The 24,488-nt window shown below is 43.0% G+C and overlaps 1 protein-coding gene across 20 annotated transcripts in view; it reads right to left on the bottom strand.

Moving 5' to 3' along the window:
• The window catches only part of TRIM9 (tripartite motif containing 9), a 102,992-nt gene that overhangs the window by 32,551 nt on the left and 45,953 nt on the right, over positions 1-24,488 (bottom strand). For 16 of the 20 annotated variants that reach the window (XM_068529014.1, XM_068528056.1, XM_068528603.1 and 13 more), the window contains exons 2-3: positions 15,546-15,641; positions 13,150-13,272 (exon numbers count right to left, since the gene is read on the bottom strand). The exons of 3 other annotated variants lie outside the window; for them this stretch is intronic. In XM_068529014.1, coding sequence (XP_068385115.1) covers positions 13,150-13,272; positions 15,546-15,641 — 219 coding nt within the window. The remainder of the gene's footprint in view (positions 1-13,149; positions 13,273-15,545; positions 15,642-24,488) is intronic. One more of the 20 variants, XM_068528950.1, reaches the window with a different exon arrangement.

Raw genomic sequence — 24,488 nt, 5'->3', positions numbered from 1 at the left:
CTTGGTGCCTCAAGGGACATCTTCCACAGGTCCCCCTCACTCCCCTCTTCTGGGAGCTGCTCTACGTGGGAGGTCATGGAGAGCCTGTCAAGGAGCTGAGTAACCTGAGGTGCACCTGCAGCTTCTGCTCTGGGACAGAAGCCCTCTACCGGTTCTTCCTAAAGAGCAGACATCATCTGAACCCAGATCCTCTCTTGTTCCGATTCTCTTTTCCCTGGGTGGGTGGTAGAGTAGGGCTAGAGGTGGAACTTGCTGAAAGACAATGAGCTAATGACAGCAAGTATGCCAGAGAAAGACGGATACAGAATCAAGTTATTATCCACTTAGCATCACTCACTGCTTCACTTCGGAAAGCAGTTTCAAAGGCTATTTGCCAAGAGATGAGTCTACCTTAACCTAGAGAGGCATCTCTCTGAACATGCAGTTTTTGTCTCCAGGAAATTGTCTTTGCCCAGTGTCAAGGGCATGGCAGTCCTTGAAAAGTTTCCTTCTTTAGAAACGTTCATCTTCTGTGTCCTCTGCTCAGTGACCCAAATCCTGAAGCAGTTTTTGAAGCACAGAGTTGAACAAGGGTTTTCTAGGAACCACAATTACTCATCCTCTATATTTATACTACTTGGCAAAAGCCTCAAAAATAACCACCATTCTGGATTTTATGGGTAATAACTAAAAGGGGTTTTAATAACAATTATTTTAAAACTTTTCCTTGTTCCTTCTTTTCAGTTTTCATTATAAATTTATTTTCCATGAAAGATTATGACATCCTCTTTCAAAAACAATAGGAAAATAGGTAAAAAAAAAAAAACACAAAAGCAAATCACCTCACCACTCCAATGTAAATGGTTAAAGCATTTTGATATTTCCTTTCAGTTTTTTTTCCGAGCTAGATTTAGTTATAGCTGCAATTATAGTATGTGACAATTTTATCTCCTCCCACTTAACACCATATCATAGGCATTTCCCGTGTTGCCGCCATCAATAAATGTTACTGGTTACATAAATATCTGATTGCGTGGCTTATCATAATTTATTTAACCTATTTTTTGACACTTAAAGTTCTTCCTAATTTTTTGACAGTTCATCCATTCATTATTGTTGATCTTCCTTTCTGATTTTTTTATTTTCATAAAATATACATAAAACTTACTATTTTAACTATTTTTAATTGGACAATTCCGTGGCATTACATACATCCACATTGTTGTGCAACCATCATCACCAACCATCTCCAGAACTTTTTCTTCTTCCCAGGCTGAAGCTCTGTACCCATTAAACACTAACTCTACATTCCCCCCTACTCCCAGCCCCTGGCAGCCATCAGTCTGCTTTCTGTCTCTAGGAATTTGACTACTCTAGGTACCTCATATGAGTGGAATCATACAGTATTTTTCCTTTTGTGACTGGCTTATTTTTCTTACATAATGTCTTCAAGGTGTATGCATGTTGCAGCTTGTGTCAGAAGTCCCCTCTTTTTAAGGCTGGATAATATTCCACTGTATGTATGTACCACATTTTGTTTATCCATTCATCCATTGATGGTCACTCAGGTTGCTTCCACCTTTTGGCTGTTGTGAATAAAGTTGTTATGAACATGAGAATACAAATATCTGTGTGAGTTCCTGTTTCACTTTTTTTGGTTCTTGTTTTGGTATATACCCTGAAGTGGAATTGCTGGCTCATATGGTGATTCTGTTTAAAACTCTTCTTTTGAGAAATCATTATACTATTTTCCACAGCAGCTGCACCATTTACATTCCCACCAACAATGCACAGGGTTCCAAGTTCTCTACATTCTCACTAACACTTATTGTTGTCTGTTTAAAAAAAAAAAATTGCCATCCTAGTGGGTATGAAGTGGTATCTCATTGTGGTTTTGATCTGCATTTCCCTAATGACTAGTAATCCTGAGCGTCTTTTCACGTGCTTATTGTGTATCTTCTTTGGCAACAAGTCTATTCAAGTCCTTTGCCCATTTTTAAATTGGGTTGTTTGGTTTTTTTGCTGTCTTTTGATGCACAAAGTTTATAAATTTTCATGAAGTCCAATCTGTCTACTTTTTCTTTTGTTGCCTGTGCCTTTGGTGTCATATCCAAGAAATCATTGCCAAATCCAGTGTCATGAAGCATTTGCCCTATGTTTTCATCTAAGAGTTTTATAGTTTCAATGCTTACATTTCAATCTTTGATCTACCTTGGGTTAATTTTTATACATGGCTTTAGGTAACTGCCCAGCTTCATTCTTTTGCATGAGGATAGCCAGTTTCCCCAGCATCATTTGTTACAAAACTTCCTTTTTCCCATTGAATGGTCTTGGAACCCTTGTCAAAAATCATTTGACCATATGTGTGAGAGTTTATTTCTGGGTTCTATTCAATAGTGGTCTTTTGTCTATCTTTATGCCCGTATTATACTTCATAGCTTTGCAGTACATTTTGTAATCAGCAAGTGTGAGAACTCCAATTTTGCCCTTCTTTCACAAGATTGTTTTGACTATTTGGAGTCTCCTAATATTTTGATAGCTGATTTGTTATTGCTTTTAAACTTTTAATATAATTAAAATAAAAAATAAAATGTAGGCTTTAAAATCTCTTTATCGGAATTGGTGAAAGAAACCAACTTCGATGTGAGGATTGTTTTGTGATTTTGACTGGCGGGGGTGGAGAGATCAAATTTTAAATTCACTGTTTGATTTATTTTCTTCTGACATCTAGCATGTTTCTGTCAAACTACCACCACTGTCTGTTGGTCTGGGCTCAAGGAATGCAAATTACTATATTTTATTATTTTACTTTAAAATCGGAAAGTAAAGAAAGGTTAAGTTTCTGCTTCTTAGGGGGGAAAAAAACACCCACAGGTTAAACCCTTAAAAATGCAACACAGGTGACCTACAGCTAATACGCTACTCCTTTCTGCTATAGGAGGCTTGACTAAATTGTTCCCAGAAAATGTTTTTACATTTCAGCCGCCAGTGCATCAATGCTGCTAGGTAGCAGAAACCTCAGCAGTCACCATTCACTATCCAAATGGCATCTGCTCTAGACTATGCAGAACTGACTGGTAATGAAAGGCCAGATAACAAGCACAGACTGGATCTGAGTGCTGTAACCCAAAGTAAGTCTGCTTTTGAGGCAAAAAAGATGGAATTGTGTTTACTTTCCAGAACATTCAGCTCAATGATAATTTTATGACCTAAATGTGCTGAAATAAATACATTACTCAGGCCTCATAAAATTCTATGTTCTATAAATTTCCTTCTCAAGCAAGGTTTTTTGGTGCCAAAGGAGCTGTGGGAGTGTTGGGGGCTCTGACTACTCTGAAGAAGCTTCACTGTTGCACTGCCAAGAGTCTGTGAGTTTCAAGGCTGTTTGCCATTGGCTCCTGTAGTCCACGGTTCAAGCTTCTTGGAAGGACTCAACATCCCTAAATTCCTGGCTCTCAACTCCCCCTGTTGCCACAATGGATGCTGGTCCATTTTTAAAGCATTTTAATGAACCGTTTCGCAATGATCACAGTAGCCTGTGATAAAAATCACTGTTAAAAATTAAACAGTGGGGTTCCCAGAAGCAGCATTTTTGGGTGTTTCATAACTAACTTTTTTTTTTTATAAGATTGAAAAAATTTTATTTATTTATATATTTATTTTTTTATTTTTGGCTGCGTTGGGTCTTTGTTGCTGAGCACGGGCTTTCTCTAGGTGCTACGAGCGGGGGCTACTCTTCCTTGCGGTGTGCGGGCTTCTCCTTGCAGTGGCTTCTCTTGTTGTGAAGCACGGGCTCTAGGCACACGGGCTTCAGTAGTTGCGGCACGTGGGCTCAGTAGCTGTGGCTCACGGGCTCTAGAGCGCAGGCTCAGTAATTGTGGTGCACGGGCTTAGCTGCTCCGCGGCATGTGGGATCTTCCCAGACCAGGGCTCGAACCCATGTCCCCTGCGTTGGCAGGGGGATTCTTAACCACTGCGCCACCACGGAAGTCCCTCATAATTAACTTTTAGTTTCTCAATTAATCTAGCAAGATTTCCCATCTTATGGAAATCAGCCAGATAATTAAATCTTTTAAGAGTATAAATATTTTTTTCTCCGAGTGTTTTTTTTTTAAAGATCTTTTTGATGTGGACCATTTTTTAAAGTCTTTATTGAATTTGTTACAATATTGCTTCTGTTTTATGTTTTGGTTTTTTTGGCCGCAAGGCATTTGGGATCTTAGCTCCCGGATCAGGGATCAAACCTGTACCCCCTGCATTGGAAGGCAAAGTCTTAAACACTGGACCGCCAGGGAAGTCCCTCTCTGAGTGTCTTTATCAGCTTTCTTACTTGCTACCTTCTTTACTCTGTGTTATTTCTACCACTTATTATTATTATTTATTTCTACATTATATTTTTTTATGAAAAACAATTCTTAGGAAGCCAGGCCATATCACTTTTTCTTTGAGTTCCACATTTCTGTGCAGTGGCTCTGATGCTCCGGAGAAACCCTTGGCACCATGTTTGCAGCTGGCTGGATTTAAGGAGTTTCTTTTATTTATTTATTTTTTAGTTTTAATTTGTTTTGACTGCATTGGGTCTTCGTTGCATGTAGCATTATTTTTTAGTTTTAATTTGTTTTGACTGCATTGGGTCTTCGTTGCTACATGCAGGCTATCTCTAGTTGCGGCGAGCAGGGGCTACTCTTCATTGCAGTGCGCGGGCTTCTCCTTGTGGTGGTTTCTCTTGCTGCGGAGCACAGGCTCTAGGCCCGTGGGCTTCAGTAGTTGCGGCACACGGGCTTAGTTGCTCCGTGGCATGTGGGATCTTCCCAGACCAGGGATTGAACCTGTGTCCCCTGCATTGGCAGCCGGATTCTTAACCACTGTGCCACCAGGGAAGTCTGGATTTTCTTTTCTTAAGAAGGAAATGTACAAGTTGCAGGAGTGACACAAATAGGAACTTGGAAACAATCTTCCCTTTTTCATGTGCCTTAAAGCCTAAACCAGCTCTCAGGGGACAATTAATCTGCGGTTCACAGTTTCAGAGAAGGCTTCCACAGTTTTATAAGCAGTCACCATCTCTTCTGGATGGCAAGTCCTACTGATCACTTGAAGAGCTTTATTTTGTTGAGTGGCAAATTTATAAAGGTCATTTCTTGGGTCAGGATATGACACTGTACCTTTTCAGAAAAGGAGAATTTGAGAACAGACTGTTGTGCCCCTTTGAATGCTTAGACTTTTTTAGTGTCAGGGAGTAACCCATGAGAGCTTATACAGTACAAATGTGAAATTTCATTCTGCCTATCCACAACTACATTTTCCCACCACATCTCGAACAGGCCAATCTCTCGCCACTCAGCTCAGGTGATACAAAGAGCAGCAAGAACTGAGATTAATTAAGGGGAATTTCATTATTTTATCCAATATTGACCTTGACACCTTTCCTCCACCTCCATTCACCTCTCCATCGTACATGTGGCTCTTTAAAAATTGTTCTTTAAATCTTCTTTTTAATAAATACTTTTTCTCATAGTATTCTCTCTCATCATGGGGTCTGGAGGGATAACACTAATGAATTTTTAGTCTAAGTAAATACTAACATTCTCTCTCTCATATTTCAAGATATTCTTTCTTAAATAGAATCTATACATTTTCATCACCATTTAAAACAATTTCCTCTAAGTATAATGCAATTTTTTTTTTTTCTGTCTAAGATACAAGTACTTTCAAGATACAGTCTTGAAGAATTTATTCTTCACAGGTCCCTTTGGTCAGTGGGGATAGTTTTTTCTATGTGTTCCATAATGTCCTGAAGCAAGATGCCCAACTGATACTTGGAATTAACTCATTGGTGAGTTACAGGTGAAGTACTTTGACCATTAGATTCATCTACTAAAATAAATAATTCTCTTGATTTTCTCCTAGAGTAGAATATTATCTCCTATATTATTACGTTCATTGGAACTTAGAGGCATTTAAATTAAGGAAGAACATTTTTAATTTCTCACGTGCCACCATTCTCCCACATGGTTTATGGAAATATGGCAGCTATTTCCCCCATTCTCTAGATACCATCCTCTGTACTAGTGTTATTAATTTAACCACATTGGCAACTAATTATTTCAAAGACAAGTCTGAGGTTTTGAGTTTTTAATCAATAAAAGGATCATTTAGGCCTATTAAATAAATAAAACACATACCTGTTTTGAGGAAGGCTTGAGATTTTAACAGTAAAACTGTGAACTTTCTATCTCAGAAGTGTGAATGCCAATAACCCCATCAATAAACATTGAGTGGAATATCCAAAGCATGCTCTTAGTGTATAGAATACTGTATCCTTGTACAGAGAAGTTAATGAAGGAAGAAGTACAAGGTATTTGGAGAGAGAGAAGCATCCTGGTGTGGTCCCACCCACACAGGAGAACATTTACAATTTATGGTGTTCCGCAATGAAAGTGATGCATCCAGTATGGTGTTTTGTAAGATGTGAGATATGGTGGATTATTCCATCATCTTCAAAGTGTGCTTTAAGTGTCTCCTGGAGCTAAGAGTGTCACTCATATATGGGTTTAGGCAAAGGGCATTAAAGAAGTTCTGTGACTATGCTTCATTGGCATTGCCAGAGTGGGTTGAGGGTGTTTAAAGGTATGTCCTCTAACCTTGGTGAGTTCCAACTGTGAGTGGTGGCATCCTGATGATTCCACGGGCCTCTTGGGCACTCTATTCCTTACAGGCCCTCTGTGACTTTTGCTCCTACACGGTGGGAAGCAGAGGACCACAGAATTTGCCGAATGAATTCCCCATTAATGATAGGCTTGTAATCAATAATAACTGTGGTTAAATTATGAAAGTTGACCCCCAAAAGACTTCTGCTGAGGGCAAATTTTCAAGCGTTCCAGTGTGCCTAATTTTTCCAAATGTCTTCACTGTAATGAACTAATGGAACTCCTTGCCAGTAGTTTTATGGGAATTGAGTGGGTTATTGACTTTTTCTTTCTAGTTTGTTGCTTTTCTTTCTAGAAATGACTGTAACAGTCAAATCCTATCTAATTACTTTTAAATTCTTTGTGAGCTTGGTCATCTTTCCTTCCCTCCTTCCTTCCTGACTACCTTCTTCCTTTTCTTCCATTCTCTCTCTCTCTCTTTCTCTCTCAACCTGAATCAAAGGATTACTTGCCTATCATGAAGCACTGGCAAAATGGCTTAAGTAAGCCAGTAATATCCCTAGGGTAAATTTCTACTCTTAATGATATGGCCATATAACTAATTTTTTTACTAACATAATGGGGACATACAGGCAATACATGGTAAATAATAACAAAGATAACAATGACAATCATGGTAATGAATCTAACAAAACCCAATGGTACACTTGGATTCAAAATCAAGCATTCCATAGATAACTACAATTGGGACATGGAAGCCCTCTGTAAAAGTGAAAGCTCTATAAAACAGTAAGCTTTATGATTATCCCTCAGTATTCTCACTGAGTAATGTCATTGGTATGTTAATCTACCAAGCACACATGGAAATTAAAGATTAGATTTTCTCAGAATATACTTGAATAGCTATAACTATTTTTTTTCTTTCAGAGGCTCTAGAGTTGCAAGGGAACCAAGAAACCAAGAAGACACCTGTCACCTATCACCTATCATCATAGTTGTGTACTATTCAACACATGAATTCATTCTAAAATATTGGGGAGAGAACACATTTAAGATGATTGTGGAATTATTTCAAATTCTGAATGTTACATAAATAAAAATAATTCTCAGATATTACTTTGGGCTTACCAAAAGAAAAATGACATTTGTAAAGTTCCTGAAAAAAAGCATAGATCTCATTAATGGCACATTTTAAGTGTTGTCACAAATTCCCTCTGAGGATCACAGGCAATGAAGATATTTTAAAGACTTACTCAGCTAAGGAAGACCTGGGAAGGATGTTAACAAAATACGCAGTTCGTACAAGAAAACTGGGGACCCAGCTGACTCTGCTGATAGTGGGAATATTGCCCAAGTAGTACCAAATGTGAGGTAGTAATAGTTTTTGAAAGCTCAAAAGCATTTTTTCCCTCCAGTAGCTTTCTGACATTTGATTAGTTTACCACACCCTGAAAACAGACATTTGGCTCCCAGTGTGTTTTCAAACCACAGAACAGCATTAACTATAATTTATATTTCAGACAGTGTTCCTAAAATATGGTCACATCTGCATATGCCTCAAAGCCTTTTTTTCAGCTTTTAAAAATAGCTCACCAAATTTGGTGCACTATTTTATGCAATGATCAATTATACTCAAGCCGCTAAAGAATTTCCTAGGTTCAGAGACAATCACACCAGCACACAGGCTAATTTTACAATATGAACTCTGGTATTATGGAAAATGAGTCCCTAGGAGCACTTCTTCAGTGTGCTGAGTGAGACCATATTTCCAGTCTTCCAATGACAGCAACCCTAAAGCTAATATCTTGAGTACTGTGCTAAGCGCTTTACAATGCCCTGTGAGGTGTCGACTACGTCTAGCCTTATTTTACACACAGGTGAAAGAAATGGAGCTGTAGACTTGTCCATGGTTAGAGACCTAGTAAGTGATAAAGTTTGTCCTCACACCCCGTTCTCTATGACCCAGAATCTGGGCTCCTCATCCCTCAGCTCCATCTTGCCTCAGAACCAGAACTGTTCAATCTGCTCAAGCAATCAGTGCTTTCAGAGAGGGGCATGAGTAGATTATAAAGACTGCCTTTATGCACACTTGCTTTCCAGCTCCCCTAGCCTTTTGGATGGCTCAAGAAGAGAAAGTTTCCAGAAAAACACACACATACAACTCTCCTCTTTGTCAGCAAAAAGCAGGCCCCCAAGAGAACTCTGCCAAAGGGAAGCGGAAGACCATAAGATTACCCCTGCCAGACCGTGAGTGATGGGCTAGCCAACAAAGACAGAAAGAAGTACTGTGCTTGGCAAGCGATGTCTATAAAAGGCCAGTCTTTTCTCACAAATCTGAGGAGCCACAGAAGTGACAAGAAAGGGAAGAGGCAGGAGGAGAAAAGCAGAGGGAGGGAGACATGGAGGCTGGCATCAGCAGTCACGGTGTCGACCTTGCTGGCTGTTTTCAGAAGCAGTGACATACAATCCGCTGAAAACAGCGGAGAAACAAATCACTCGAGACAGAAGACAGAACAGCTTTGCTGCCATGGGCCACAGCCAGCCACCTGTCTCTCGTTTCAGTAGCCCTTTGGGATCTGGGGCAGGGAACTCCACCCTGGGCAGGGTGTAATGAGGGCAGGCAGCTGCCTCTGCTCAGTGGTCCCGGAGTGCATCAGTGTGCCTGGCCGGTCAGACCACCAGCACCGATGAACTGACGCTGGACGTGGGGTCCCCGAGATGTATTTCAGCTATTCCTGTGCCATCCTCATCCGTACCCACAGCACAGCCTATAACTGATTTCCACACAGTCCCGTCCTGCAGAGGCAGCACTAAGGAGAGGGAGACAGGGGGCTCTGCATTTTTTGATATGGATAAATGATGTTTTCTCAATCCTCGATCCCCTATCTGTCCAGATTGCTGCCCTTACATCTCTCCCGTATAGAAAACCCGGAGTTGCCACTATCGTCACCCTATGACTTAACACAAACTGTTCCCAGTGTTCTGTTTAAAGATGCCAGGAAAGTGTCTGCAATGTTTCACAAAAGAGACGTCCATTAAGGAAAAAGTTAACATTTTATGGCTACATATTAAAACGGCTGGTCCACTATTAGAGGGAAAATCCCAGCTGTCCAGCTCATTACCCGAAGACAGCTGTGGTTTTATTTTAGATACTCTATGTGGTTCAAATGACATTTTAAGTTCCACTATAACAATAAAAGTTCTGGGTTTCCGCAGGGTGGTAAAAGGAAGGGTTCTGGTGATAATGTTTTTAGTAGTGTTAGAGCAGGAGATGGACACAGAAAGCATCCATCGGTCCTCACGACGAACTGGATGCAGCAAGGCCAGGGTGCACTCTGCGGATCACCCTCTTCCTCCCGCACAGCTTGGCCCATCCCTGCAGGCAAGAACGCAAGTCGCCATCAACACACGCCTCCCAGAGTTTGGGCTCCTCCAATGCCAGCTTTTCCATGAGGCGCTCTGTGACCCTTTTAGCTGGAAGTAACTTTGCCTTCCTCACAACTCTACTGACATGGGCCACCTTCTCCTGGAAACTCACTTTCTACCTGCGTTGGAGTCATCTGTGGGTGTGACTGATCTCATCCACAGGACTGTAAGCCCCATAATCCTGAGTCACCTTTGTGTCCCCCTCCCCCTGCCCCTGTGCCCAGCACTCAGCTCCTAGCAGGTGTGCCTTAGGTAGGTGCTGGCTGACTGGTGAACGGATTAGGTAAATCCCCGTATGCCTTCTCTCTGCATTGTACTACCAGCCAGAGGCAGTAGGGGGCCATGGTCCAGATTCTGGGTTCTGAAGCCAGGTTACCAGGACTGGAATTCTGGATCCTTGGACCAGTTCTTAATATCATGGTGCCATGGTTTCCTCATCTCTAGAATGTGGATAATAGTAATAATAACCCTGCAGAGTTGTTGTGAGGAATAGAGGAGTTGATCCCTGTAACACAGTTTGTATAGTGCTGCCTCAAAGAAAGTATCTGCAAACGTTAGCTATTGCTGTTATGAAAGCCAGGGCTTGGTCATCAAGGATGCTCATTCTGTGTTGCTCCTGGGTAACTACAGAATCACATTTCACAGCACTTCTAGATTTTAATTCAGATAAAAAATGGTGACTCCAGAAGAAATTTTCATTTAGGCCTAAATTATCTTGGATGAAAATGCTTATGGATTTAAACCCACTTCCCAGGTTGTTGCAGCTAAATGTATAAGATTAACATCCACATAGTACAACCTTCAGAGAACTTTCTGGGTAAAAAAACAGCATCTTTAATACACCCACACTTGTCTCCCGCACATTTTAGGAATGACTACATATGTTACCATGAAACACACACACAGTCCAGTGGCCCTTTACAAAAGTCAAAAGCAAAAAACTTGATCACAGACACTAAGGGACAGGAGCCTGGAAACTGAGGAGCTAGAGAAAGTCATCTAAGTAAAACCCGCCCTCAGTCAGCACTTTGTGAGTCATGCACGACACGGGTCAGTGTGGGTGTCTCCCGAGGAAAACCCAGGGCTCTCTTCATCACCTGCAGTTCACTGCAAAGGTGCCACAGGGCTGGGGTTGGTGTGGTGCCCCTCAGGGGCTTGTGTCCATTCTAAGATGAAACTGGGAGGGTCTTCCAGTTAGGCCCACCACCCCGAAACAGCAATGGCCTATCTGGAAGAAACGGTAAGATCCCCAGCCTTGGTTTGCTGTCCAAGCCAACAGACTGAGGCTCTCTGAACATTCAATCCCCGGGCACTTTTCTTTCCTAACTCCTGGTTCAGATTCCAACTTCGAGACCTGCAATTGTCTTTAACAAAGAATCTGCTGTGCCTCTCCTTGATGCAATTGCTCTTCTGTGTCACATCGGGAACACTCAAAGGGACATGGCCCTGATACAGCACCAGTGAGGTCAGGCCGGCCAACTTTATCGTAGGGCACAGCCCTCACAGGCCCTTTCTGGCTTGGACCCTGTTGTCACAGCTCAGCCTCCATGTCACAGGCACCTTCAGAGTGACAGGTGGGTAAGTCACAAAGGCAGGGGAGAAAGGTTTATATTCCAGCCACATCACTGCCCTGGCTTTGGGGAAGGAAGAAGCGGGTATGTGGATCTAAATGTGTTTTGAGGAGCTGCAGGTGGGTAGCAGAGGAGGGAACCTTAAGGAAGAAGACAGAGTTGGGGTTTCCTTCAACTTTGGAGAGACCTGTTAAGCTTCCCTGGGGAAATGTTTCTCTTTTCATGCTGCCCAGCTCCCCATGTTCACAGCAGAGTCCCCTGGGCCCTGGGTGCTGGTGTGTGTTGGGCACAGATTAAGGACGGTGACTCCGCTGCTCAGGCCTCAGCATTGCCGTCTTGCTGCAGGTCTTGCTGAGGTCTCGTGCCCCAGCAGGCAACTAGTTTCTTGCCTTGTTTCTAGTAACCATGAACTGGGCGCTGGCCCTGCTTGAAGCTTCCCTGCCACCAAGCTTTGGCCCCAAATCTTGTAAGCTCTGTTGTCTTAGTTCTTCATTTTGAAACTCTCCCTTGGCTCTCCTACTGGAACCCCACTCTTTTAGAAATGGGACCTCCTTTGGTTCTTCAGGGACTAAAGCCTGTTCCAAGCCTGCTGGGGATATCTGCCACTTCCTGGGCTGCTCACCAGCCGCCAGCTCCCCCGAGGCTGTGTCCACTCACTGTTGCCCAATACTGAAGCTCCCTGATGCTGACTGCCTGACCCCAACAGAGGACCAATGGTCAGACCTCACTTCTCCCTCCACCCCAATGCCAGGCCAACATGGCACACTGCCCACCCACCACCCTCTGATAGCCACCCTGAGGCTACTGGTCATGTACGTGGCCCTCTCCTGATGGCCTACTTCTTGCTTCCTTCGGCTGGGCGCTGCCCGTCTACGTCTATCCAGCCTGCTCTCACGTGTCGTTGCCCTGCTCCAAGGGGGCAGTAGATGGGGTATCAGATGTCTCCAGGAAGATCAGTCCTCCTGCCAACAGGGCCCCAGACTCGTAATCAATTGATTCTACTGTGTGATGACCAAAGTCTGTACAGCTGTTCAGTTGCATAGTTTGCTTCAGAAGTTAAGACAAATCTTGTTTGTTTTCTGGAAAGTACAGATTCCATTTCCCAATTCAAAAATACATTTGCCTCTGCATGGTTATCTGGCCACTCTGTCTAAAATTTCAACCCCCATCCTTCGTATTCCCCACCCATTTTTCCTTATTTTTTCTTAGCACTTTTTACCAACATACTGCATATTTTACTTACTTATCTTGCTTCCTGTTTATCCCTTCTGGTAGAATATAAGCCCCAGGAGGGCAGGAATTTTTATTTATTTATTACGTCTGTACCCAGAGCAATTCCTGGTCCAGAGAAATCCCTCAATGAGTATCGGTGATGTAAAGGAGGGAGTGAGTGGTGAATGAAGGGAGGTGCCTGCTTCTCCCCGGCCGGGCTACTGGCCATCCAAGGCTGTGGGTGGACGTCTGCCTGCCACACCCTGGGAACCTGGCTTGCTGGCCTTCTGCTTCCCCCAGGGTGCAGCACTCACCTTTAGCTTGTGCTCGTGCTCCTTGTTGACACGGGCAAGCAGCTGGGCTTTCCTCCTGTTGAGGGCGTCGATGAGGGCATCACACTGAGCTACCAGGCAGGCCTCAAACTCCACGCTGTTCTCCTGCGTGAGACAGCACAGCTCTCAGCCGCCAGGTGCCTGGGCACCTGGGGCTGCCAGAGACAGCAGAACCCCTGTCCACTCGGGGGGCGGAAATCCCTGCTGAAGGGAAGGAAGAGGAGCCCCGTCCACAGCGCGCACATTTGCTTTTTACAAATAACGGAATAAATTTTATTCCACAGTGGTGGTGTTTCACTTTAAATTTAGATTCAAAGGAATAAATGTTACTGAATACATTTATTCTTATCAGAAGGAAATCCTCTCCACAGTTTGACTTATATCAAGTAAAATAAAGTTTTAGTTTGTAGAGCTGAACATGAATCCTTTTGAGGGCTGGCATGTGCCCAGCTGTGCACGGTGGAAGGTGGCATTCAGAAAGGCTGGTTGCTGGGGGAACGGGGTACTGTTGAGGCATGAGGGAGAAAGAATCATCGAATCCAGGGGGACAAAGAAGAAAGCGGATGGCAATCGTCTTCGATATGAAACAATAATCCAGTGACAACAGAATAATCATGGGCAAAAGCCCTTGCTCCTTTCATTAAAAAAGCAAGTCATGAGTGCATGTAGGCAGTGAAAAATAACTGGTATACGTAACAGGCATCAGCCTGCTGTAAAAATCAGATGTGAACCAACCAGCTTGTGGGGAACAGTAAGCATGTTCTAAATGGATTATAGCTTTCCCATGACGTTTAAATTGAATGTTGGATCTAAAATTTTTTACGTGATTTAAATCTGTACATGATACAGACATTTCTTTTAAGCAATTCTCTCCCTAAATTATAAGCATTCATTAAAGGTAACCCTTTCAATAAATTACATATGTAATTTTGATTCTCAAACCATAATCTGGAAAACAATTGTAATTTACAGCAAATGAAAGCTGAATACTCATCACATATACAGTAATAGTATTGAAAAAATAGCAGTCAACTGAGTAAACTGAGTAAAATTTGGGGGGCTGGAAAGGAAGGAACAGCTTAGCCTATCAAATTTTAATTTATTCCCAAAGTCATCAAGAACTGTGTCTCTTAATATAAGGATCTATGGACAGGTATTAAGTCACTGTCTCAAATGCAAGGTCTTATACACGCCTGTATAAGGTGTGCATTTGTAATTGCTTCAGCAATGACTTCTACAAATGTTAAGTTTTGGTGTTCATGGCAATTGCTTTTGAGCTCTCACAGAACTCTCCTGGAAAACATCATTGAAGAGCTCTCTATGTCCCAAGCAGGGTAATATTGGTAGGGAGGGGGCAGCTGTCTTCATACAGGCTCTGATTTAAAGCAGAAAGAAAGCTTTGCTCTGATGAAGAGGTGAGGGGCAGAGGCAAGCCTGGGGCTGCACACTTTATGCCAGCAAAAGCAAAGAAGGGATCAACTGATAAACTCCACTGCTTTGGAAAACAGAAGGAAGTGTACAACTGTTAGGTTGTTAGGGAATAAAAAGTTTTAACATGGGCCTGCACGCCAACTAAAGGCAAAGAAATCAGTGTGAGATGCTCTGGAAGCCAGGCTTACATTTAAAAAGCCATTTCTGCCTTGACATAGGTTAAATATTAACTCAGAAAGCCAATCTACTGGAGGCCAGAGCTAAGGTTATTTCTGTGAGGCAAACCTCAAAACATAAGAACAGTAAACAGTGAAGAAGGTCATTATTTTAGCATCTCATGCAATTTCTGGCTTCTCCCCTTCAGCTATAGTAGAGAGCTCACAAGCTCTCAAATGTCAGCTGATCTGTTGGTCACTGTGCAAATTATAGCTGTCAGGGGATCACGGTTGAAAAACATTTAAGTATCTAAGTAGAGGAGAAGCATTATTATGGGATAGGAAGGAAGGAAAGAAGGAAGAAAAAAAGAAAATGTGACCTGTTTGCTACCGTTAGATAAGATATAATGATTGCAAGGTGCTTTGGGAAGCTATAGAATTAAAAAAACTCAACAATAATGACTGCATCCACAAAGAAATAGGTATCTTTCTTTGCACAGCAGCAGAGAATTAGGAGCTCAGTGTGGAAGATGGGAACCAGTTGGAAAAAGGGGTTGTGTCTTTGGCCTGCTGGGGAAACGTAACCACCTTGAGAAGGGGTATATTTGAAGTTGGCCCGTATGTGTGTTCGTATGTATTAGAAGAGAAAGATCAGGAAAAAAATACATAGGAAATTTCCCACAAAACATAAAAATAAAAGAGACAGACAACTCCCCCCCGCCCCCCGCCGCCCGCCCCACAGTTACATCTTAACCCGCGGGGCGTGCTTTCCGCCTCCGGTGCTGCCAATACCTGGATCTGCTGGACCATGTTGCGCAGCTGCACCAGGAACTCCTTGGCTTCCTTGGCCCTGTCCGACAGCCCGTTCAGCGCCTGGGAGAGCTGGCTCTGCAGAGATGAAGAAGGAAACCATGGAGCTCTCATCACAGGAGGCAGCCGCAAGGCCACACAGGGTGGCTTTCATCCAAGACCCAGGAGCCCTCGCCCTCCTCAGATTCCTCTTGTCTGAGCTGGGCCACTGAGCCAACATCTGTACTTGAGGATGCTGGTAATAACAGCATCCCGACTCCTTCCAGAGGCCCCTGAGGACTGTCCCTTCTGAGAAGGTGAAAACTTCTGGCCATTGCAGTCAAAGGCCCTTCCCAGCTGATATCTGCCTGGAAGTTCCTTGTCTCATTAATTACTTAATTAATTCAGCAATAATTTATTTAATTTTAAATTAAAAAAAAACAGTGAGTCAGGTGATCTGATACTTATCAATATTATTTAGCTCCATGTGCTACTGATCTGGGATTAGGGCAGAAAGAGTGAAGAGAGTTAAGAACAGGATGAGGGAGGAAAGGGTGAGAGCCTGTGCGACGCTCTGGGGTCACTTAAATGTAACGACAGATACAGAGGGCAGGATGATGTTCTTCCTCATCAGCGTCTTCGTCCTTCTCTCAAGTGCAGCCCTGTTGCCCCAGCTCCTCTCCACACTAGCCTCCTAAAGCAAGGTGCACTCTCTTCTGACTTTCCACACCGCCCCGTCCACATGCGGATGCAGTTCTGCTGGGGGGGCCAGGTGTCCAGGTAAGTAGTTGCTGCTGGGGGGTGGCACTTGGTCTCTGGGAGGATGGACTGAATTCGTTACCGGTTTCCTAAGCCTAAATAATAGTGGTTCTGAATCCTGCACAGGGGCTCCCAATCTCTGTTGCTGATTGACGAGACCTAAGTGGAAGTTGGCTGGGGGCTGGAGGGGTCTGAGAAAGATTCTGCTTTTCTGTTAACATGGGACCATTGTGGCTGGTGCAACCTTTTCCCTTTCGCTGCTGACTTTATGGCAGATGCCTTGTGACTCTCAAGAAGAGAAGGCCAACGTGGTAAGGGAGGACGGTGAAAGGAGAAAGTGCCTGGGTTCCAATGGCATCTTTGAGCATCTGAACCAACACTTGAAGTCTCCTACCACCAAACTTCTTGTTAGGGTGGGGGGAAAATTACCTCCGAGTTTAATCCCTGTACTGGAGTTTACCGTTACTTGCAGCCATTACCACTGTACTTGGTACAAAATTCCTGCTCCTGGCAGACTGGGCAAGTCCTTCCATCCCTCCTATAAATTACAGAGACACGCTGCCTTTCCCCACAACACCTTCTTTGAACACTAAAGCCCTTTCTCCTCCTTGCCAACACAGTGCCTCATCCACTCTGTCCTTTCAGTTAAAGGGCAGAATCTTAAAATTATATCTCTTGGTCCTATGGTTGTTTTTCACTTATATTTGCATTATTAAATACCCAGTCAGGCACTGAATCTCATTTTTTTAAATTATTCATTTTAATTAATTAATTAATTAATTAATTAATTAATTAATTAATGGCTGTGTTGGGTCTTCGTTTCTGTGCGAGGGCTTTCTCTAGTTGTGGCGAGCGGGGGCCACTCTTCATCGCGGTGCGCGGGCCTCTCACTATCGCGGCCTCTCTTGTTGCGGGGCACAGGCTCCAGACACGCAGGCTCAGTAGTTGTGGCTCACGGGCCTAGTTGCTCCGTGGCATGTGGGATCTTCCCGGACCAGGGCTCGAACCCGTGTCCCCTGCATTAGCAGGCAGATTCTCAACCACTGCGCCACCAGGGAAGCCCCCCTGAATCTCTTTAAAAGTGTGCACGCCACAGGCTTGGTGCGAGCACTGTGGGGGGGCAGGAAGAGCACAGGCTTTGGAAGGGTTCAGACTCTGGCTCTGTCCCTTCCTAAGCGTGACCTTGAGAAAGTGACCTCTGCCTGAGTTACTCCAATGGAAAAAGTGGGAATAATGATATTTTGTAGTTGGATTATTGTGAAGGCTTAAGGCATTCATCAGCGTGAAGGCTCCTGCTAATAAAGGATAGTGGTTTGGGGGACTATTCCAAATTCATAAATGCTGCCAGTTACCGGCTGTTCATATCTTACACATAGTTTTACCTCATCCATAAATGAGAAGAACGCTACGATTCTTGGGTGCTGTGGGCATCGCATGAGATACTGTGTCTAAAGTCCAGAACCCTGCTGGCACATGGTGCATGCTAATGAATGTCGGCTGTTATTAACTCTTACTCCCCTCTTCCTTCCTGCCCACAAACACCTGAGAACTGACTGGGGTGGGATTCACAGGGCAGGTTCCTGGCACAGGATCTTTTGGAGGATACCCTTCATCACTTGTACTTTGATCGAGGTACTCAAACTCTGGGAGTCTAAACCGATGCAGCCCAGGAAGAAAAAGTAAAAAGTGAGCCTACAGTTGCTGAAAGGGCTACTCAATGATTTATTACTGGGTCCCAGCTGCACTATAACTTCGGGTAAAAGTTTTCTCAAGAACTTTTTCGGGAGCCCAAGGGATGAAGAAGGTAAAGAGAGTCTTATCTGGAAGAGTGAGCAACAGAATGGGAATCATATTCTAAAGGAAAAAGTTTGTTCTTGTGACTTTAGAACTCATATTCTCTCTCCTTCTAAATGAGTCAGAGTTTGCTGGGCTACCACAGTTTTCTTCCCCCTTTTATTGTAACCCATGCCTAGTAACCACATGTGGAGGTTTGAGTAGAGAAGTCAAATTCATTCAGCTGCACGGAACTGGAGTTACCTGATTTCTTACAGTCCAGCCTTGCAGCTAAATGTGTGTGTATAATGTAAGTCAGACCTGACACCCAATAAGAATTGTTGACCAGGTGCTGCTATATACTTAGAAGAAAATTATACTATAGTAGAAAAAGAGTGCTGGCCTCAACCACTCCCTGGATTTTATACAGCAAAGCAGTACATAAACTGCAAAACTCAATTTATTTGCAGATTTCCTCCCTTTGTGTCTATGTTCAGGCCTTCTACCTGGCTAATGATTGTTCTGGTATTTGATAAACAGCTGCATTATAAGATAAAGATCTAGAAACCTTTCTCTTAAGATTTGCCACCTTGTGGAAACAGAGCAGGAGACAATGAAAAATCCTGGAAACGATCTATCACTAGACAATGCTCTTCTTGTAAGGATTTATATGTGCATTGTTTTTATAGGACAGTCTTTCGATTACATTTATAAGCCACATCTGATGTAGAAGAACATTATTTTTGATTGATTTTATTTCCCAGAAGCATTTAAATTCCTGCCCTATGCTAACAGAAATGTTCTGTATTCAGGACCACAGAGCAGCCCTGTAAATTTATACCAGAACACTGAAGATGAAAATATTTAGTATGTGTTTTCATTTCGGCATCTTTGGCTGTACCTGTAGCCATTAGAAGCTGTTTATAATGCCTAAGCAATGACATCCTGATTTCTTGGATATTTGTTTTCCAATTTACTTTTGAAAAGATGTCATGATCAGAAAGTGAATGGGAGTGGGAAAATGATGTAGCCAAAGAAGCACTGACAAATTTCCAGTCCAGAGCTCAGAGAATGCTCGGAATAACCAAGATCGCCCAGAAAGATGACACGTTGTTTGGAGCTTGAAGGAGAGAAACAAAGAACTCCACTTCCTCCCTTCTTTCTCCCGGGCTTTTCCCCCTCCAGCTTCTAGCCTGGCTGGCTCCCCTAGCCTCCCAAAGGAGTGTATGTTATAAGAGGTCAGAGCTCAGTCTGGGAGCCCCTGTGGAGGATGTTTCAGAACCACTATTATTTAGGCTCAGGAAACCGGTAACGAATTCAGTGCATCCTCCCAGATACCAAGCTTTCCCAGACAGAAGGTCGCATCTTCTTTCCTTTTCCTGCCGTGAACATTATTCCTCCCCCCTTCAATTTACTACAAATACTGGATGGAGACAAATTGGAACAAATGAAAGGAAGCTTCCTGGCTGTCTGGGATCTGAAGTTATAAGCACGAGATGGGTCAAAAAGGGTCAACCAAGAATTGGTACAAAATAGGTGAGGCGGCAAATATGCAAAGGCACCTTGATGGCCCCGAAAACGACTTTGCTGCCACCCTGGGCAGCTCTGACATAGTGCACCCCGCTTGGGACTGTGGCCCACGCCACCTCTTTGCCAGATACCAAGGTCACCACAAAACACAGGAGAAAAATGAGGATCGATGCAATGTGATTCAGAAAGAACCACCCCCCCCCACCCGCCCCCCGGGAGAATAACAATTTTTCTTGAAGAAATACTGATTTTTGAGTCTCATTACATTACTGACATTATATAATTAAAAAGTAAAAACAAGAAATTCAAATGGTGTCAACATATTGGTCATTTCTTATGAGCCACGAACTCTGATGGGTGCTTTTATCAGTTGTCCTATTTAACCCCAATCACCTCCCTGCCATTTTGCAGAGGCTCAAAGGTGTGGATACTCCTGAGTTAAGGTTTTACCACTCACTGGTTCATGGAAGAGCCAGAACACAAACCCTAGTCTGATTCCAAAGCTGTGCTCTTTGCTCCAGCCTCCTGAGAAGAGAGTTCTTTCCTCACCCACAGAGGAAGAAACAAAAACAACCCATAGTGAGAGCGTGTAACACTAAAGGATGTGAGTTGAGGAGGGGATTATGATTATTAGGGAATTTGATTATGCTTAACAGTCAGCTTACATGTAAGCCACAGCAAGACTGGTTACCCTATGAAATGGTCAACTTTTTTCCTTCATGAAGCTCTTTTAGTGACTTTAAAAAGGACCCCTGTCAAAGAGAGGGGTCTCATGGGAGAGGGCCAGAAGCTTTAGTTTGGGGTCCAATGCTGGCTTTATCACCTGCTGACCAGAGATCTCGGGCAGGGACTGGGCTGAGTGCAGAATGAGATCAAGGAAGAGAAGAGTGAGTAGAACCCGGGGAGCCTCCAAGCTGAGCTACCCAAGGGGCCTGATTCTCCTTCCAGTTAGAACTTCAGTTCCTGCCTGTACCTCTCCTCCCCCCACGAAGGGCTCTTTCCTCTGGTCTCTGTTGGTGGGAGATCCCGGATCTATCCCAGCCCCAGCTCACGGTAGTTAGATGGGTGGGAGGCCTCAGAGACTGGCCTGCTTGGAGCTGCCACCTTGTCTCTTACCTAACAGCAGGGTTGGGGCAGTGAACAGGCTGCAATCTACAAACTGAGTAGCTGAGCCTGGGAATGGAAACACACAGTCCAGGGGCAAGTGTGTGTGTGTGTGTGTGTGTGTGTGTGAGTGTATGTGAATGTGAGAACATGTGTGTGCAAGGCTGTGTATGTGAGTGTGTATGCATACATGTGTGCAAAAGCCTATGTGTGATTGTATGTAAATGTGAGTGTGAGTGTATATGTGAGTGTGAATGTGAGTATAGAGTGTGTGAGAGTGTGTGACTGTGTGTGTATGAGCTATCTCATCAGTGGTGTATGGGGAGGCTCTTGGCTTTGGATGAGGCTTGTATCACAGGGGTCTTAAGGGTAGGGCACTGGTCCACTAAACTGCTGCTTATTGCTAGTTGGTTGTGACAAAGAGTCTCTCCTTGACCAAACTCTATCTAGCCAGGCTCCTCTGAGCCCTCTTGTTTACTTTATAGGCCTCAATTTTGGCCTACAAAGACTTGAACAAACACTAACATAGTTTCTAATAGCTCAAGACTGCATCCCTAGGATGACCCTAGTCTCCCTTAAAGTATCTGTCTGTCTATGTTTTCCTCAATGAGTTTTATAGTATCTGGCCTTACATTTAGGTCTTTAATCCATTTTGAGTTTATTTTTGTATAGGGTGTTAGATAATGTTCTAATTTCACCCTTTTACATGTATCTGTCTAGTTTTCCCAGCACCACGTATTGAAGAGACTGTCTTTTCTCCATTGTATACTCTTGCCTCCTTTGCAGGTGGATGTGGGTTTCAATCCTAGCCTTTTACTAGCTGTGTGGCCCTGGACATATCACCTAACCACAGTGCATTCCGTGGTGCTCTGCCCAGGTTCCCTTTCAAGGCTGCTGCATCCTTCCTCCAGCTGGGACTATCTGCTGATGATAAATTACACTAGGAATTGCTCTTGGCCATAGCAAACTGGGTTGCTCAAGGCTATGCCCCCTTCCAGGGATGTCCCATGGGTAGGGACCGGCTGGGACCCCCTTACCTTGTTTTGAGAATAATCCTGAAGGGTCATCCCAGCTCCAGAACTCCCTGCAGGATTGGCTGAGGCTCCTGCAGGTCAACTCCTCCCTCTGCTCAATCCTGGCCTTCTCACTTCCTTGGAGGTGGATCTATGGAGACCACTGAGCAACTAACCATACCTATTCAACTCTCTGAATCTGTGTCCAGGGGACCCTATCTAAAAAAACAATTTTCTAGGCTTCAGTTTCCTCATCTGCAACACGTGGATAATAACAGTACCTGTATCATAGTACTGTGGTGAGGATTATGTACTATATAAAGTTCTATACAACACATGGTATACTGTAAGCATTTAATAAGTAGTATTGTTTTTACAATGAGAATTATGTTAAAATATACATACATAAATCATTAAAACACTTTGTCATACCACATGTCCCAATGTGGGGTTTGGTCAATTACAATTATCTAGACAGTTGGGTATATTGTAGTATTTACAATTGTTTGTTCCCTCCCCATCTTTGCCACAGGACTTGGAGGACCTCCTGTAGATGGAGCATGTGTTCCTGCCCCATTGTCACCCTTGGCCATGTGATTTGCTTTAGCTTAAAGAGGCCTTGTGATTTTCTGCCAGCTCTTTTGCTCTTCCTCTTTGTCATACAGATGCAGGGGTGTATTGATAAACTGGCCCTCAAAAAACAAAAACAAGAAACAAACAAATTTTGATTTTCAGTGTTTGCCAATTCCCATGGTGTAAATACATAGTTAATTTTAGGCCACCAACAAGGCATCACTGAACAGAGTTGGGGAGAGATGTGCACCATCAACTCTTTTGAGCTGTGGGCTGGTATAAGTCAGGTCAGTATGCCACAGGGCATATCCCACATGGTGGCTGTGGCCCTTAGAAAGAAGACATGTATAATGGAACTCCAGACTACTTCCTATGACATAATATGAGCAAGAAATAAACCTTTGGTTTATAAGCCACTGAGATTTTGGGGGTTGTTTGTTACTGCAGTAAAACTGACTAATACAGATAGCAATTATAACTTTCCCTTCATGATTTATTAATTTAATCAACCTTCCATTTTTACCATGGACCAGGCACAGTGATTCATGCCAGGAAAACAATAATAAAGAAAGTAGACATAATCTCTTACCTCAAGGAACCATCATTTCATTGAAACTTCCACCATTCTGAGCTTAATAATGTCCCCTTTAAAAGTTCTCTCCCATAGGCTCTCTAGTAAAGCAGAAGAAAGCTGGAATATTCTAACAACTAACAACAGAAATGTAGCTTCTCCACTTCTCAGGGAAAATGAGAAGTATCTGCTTTCCTAGTAAGACATAGCCAGTTCTGGCCAGAGTTTGATTCCAGAGGTTCTCTGCACAGCCTTTATCCACCAAACTTCAGATCTTTCTCTGTCTTAGACAGAAAACACTCAAAATGGAGATGCAAATCAACACTGAAGGTTTTTTCAGCAATGAAATAGAGGAGCCACTTTTTACCTCATCGCAAAGCAAAATAACTGTTGCCTCACCCCAATGTTCATAGTTTCTTGGTGGAAATTGATTTTCCATGTCTCTATGGCTTTTGCTTAGAGTGCTGCAAGCTGTGAAAGAATTCATGCAGAAACTGTTGTGATTGAAGGCTTGAAACTTTAATAAAGTGGCAGGCACACAGGCTGTAAGGTCAACACCACTCTGCCCAAGGCAGAGCACGCCTTTCTGTGGATATTCTAAGCCACCACATGTGTGTTGTTAGGCAGTTACTAAGTATTTACAGCCGAGAATCAGAAATATGCCTTCCTTGGGCTAAGCCTTCGTGCAAATATTGGATTTTACATCCTGGAGATGGTCTACAGGATAGATCTCCTTTGTGTGTGTGTTGCCTTTTCTCCTAGGAGAATTCTAGGGCCCCAACCAGCAGGCTCTGAGTGATTTTCCAGAAAGCTATTTTCTCTGTGGATCCCCCTGGCTGCCTTCACATCTGCACTGGTCCATCATGTTCTTCCAGGTGGTATTACAGTATTCTGCTTTGTCTGCTACTGCCAGGGAATTGTTTAAAGACAAGCAAAACAGATGTAAGATCTATAAATTTTCAGTTCTTAATAGTATTTAAATACCTCAGATAGAAACTCTCAGTCCTAAAATCGGGACTTTTCACTAAATAGTTTAAAACATGATCTTAGAAACATACATGAAAAGGTAAAAAAGCACTGAACTATTTTTCATATAGAAATGCTTTGTGCTTTTTCAGAGACTCAAGTTCTAAGTGCTCAAAACGGGAATGACTTCTTACTCATCCCTTCAAGTTTCCAGTGAGGAGAATTGGCAAGAGCAAGACTTTTAATTTGTTTTAAGAAAAAACTTTTCCCACCTTATTTCAAAGGCAGAACATGTTCATTTCAGAAAAATCAGAGAATAAAGAGACTTACTTAGAAGAAAAAAAGAAAACCCTCAATCTCACCAGAGACATACTACTAATAGCCTTGATAATGAACCCTTGATGTTTATCTTTTGAAATTTTGTACACACTTATAGTCAATTATATATGTCTCCATATAGTGTATATCAACAAAATTGGGATCATGTCATATACTTATTGATGTCTTGAAATCTGACCTTTTCATTTAATATGTTATAAATATTTTTCCATCTGACTAAGTACACTGACTACCTATCTGACTATATAATAGCTATATAACACTTTGATAACATTTACTACATGGCAGACACTTCTCACAAAGCTTTACACATATTAA

This window comes from Eschrichtius robustus, chromosome 1 (assembly GCF_028021215.1).
Source record: "Eschrichtius robustus isolate mEscRob2 chromosome 1, mEscRob2.pri, whole genome shotgun sequence".
NCBI lineage: Eukaryota > Metazoa > Chordata > Mammalia > Artiodactyla > Eschrichtiidae > Eschrichtius > Eschrichtius robustus.
This window is presented reverse-complemented; position numbering and strand designations above follow the sequence as displayed.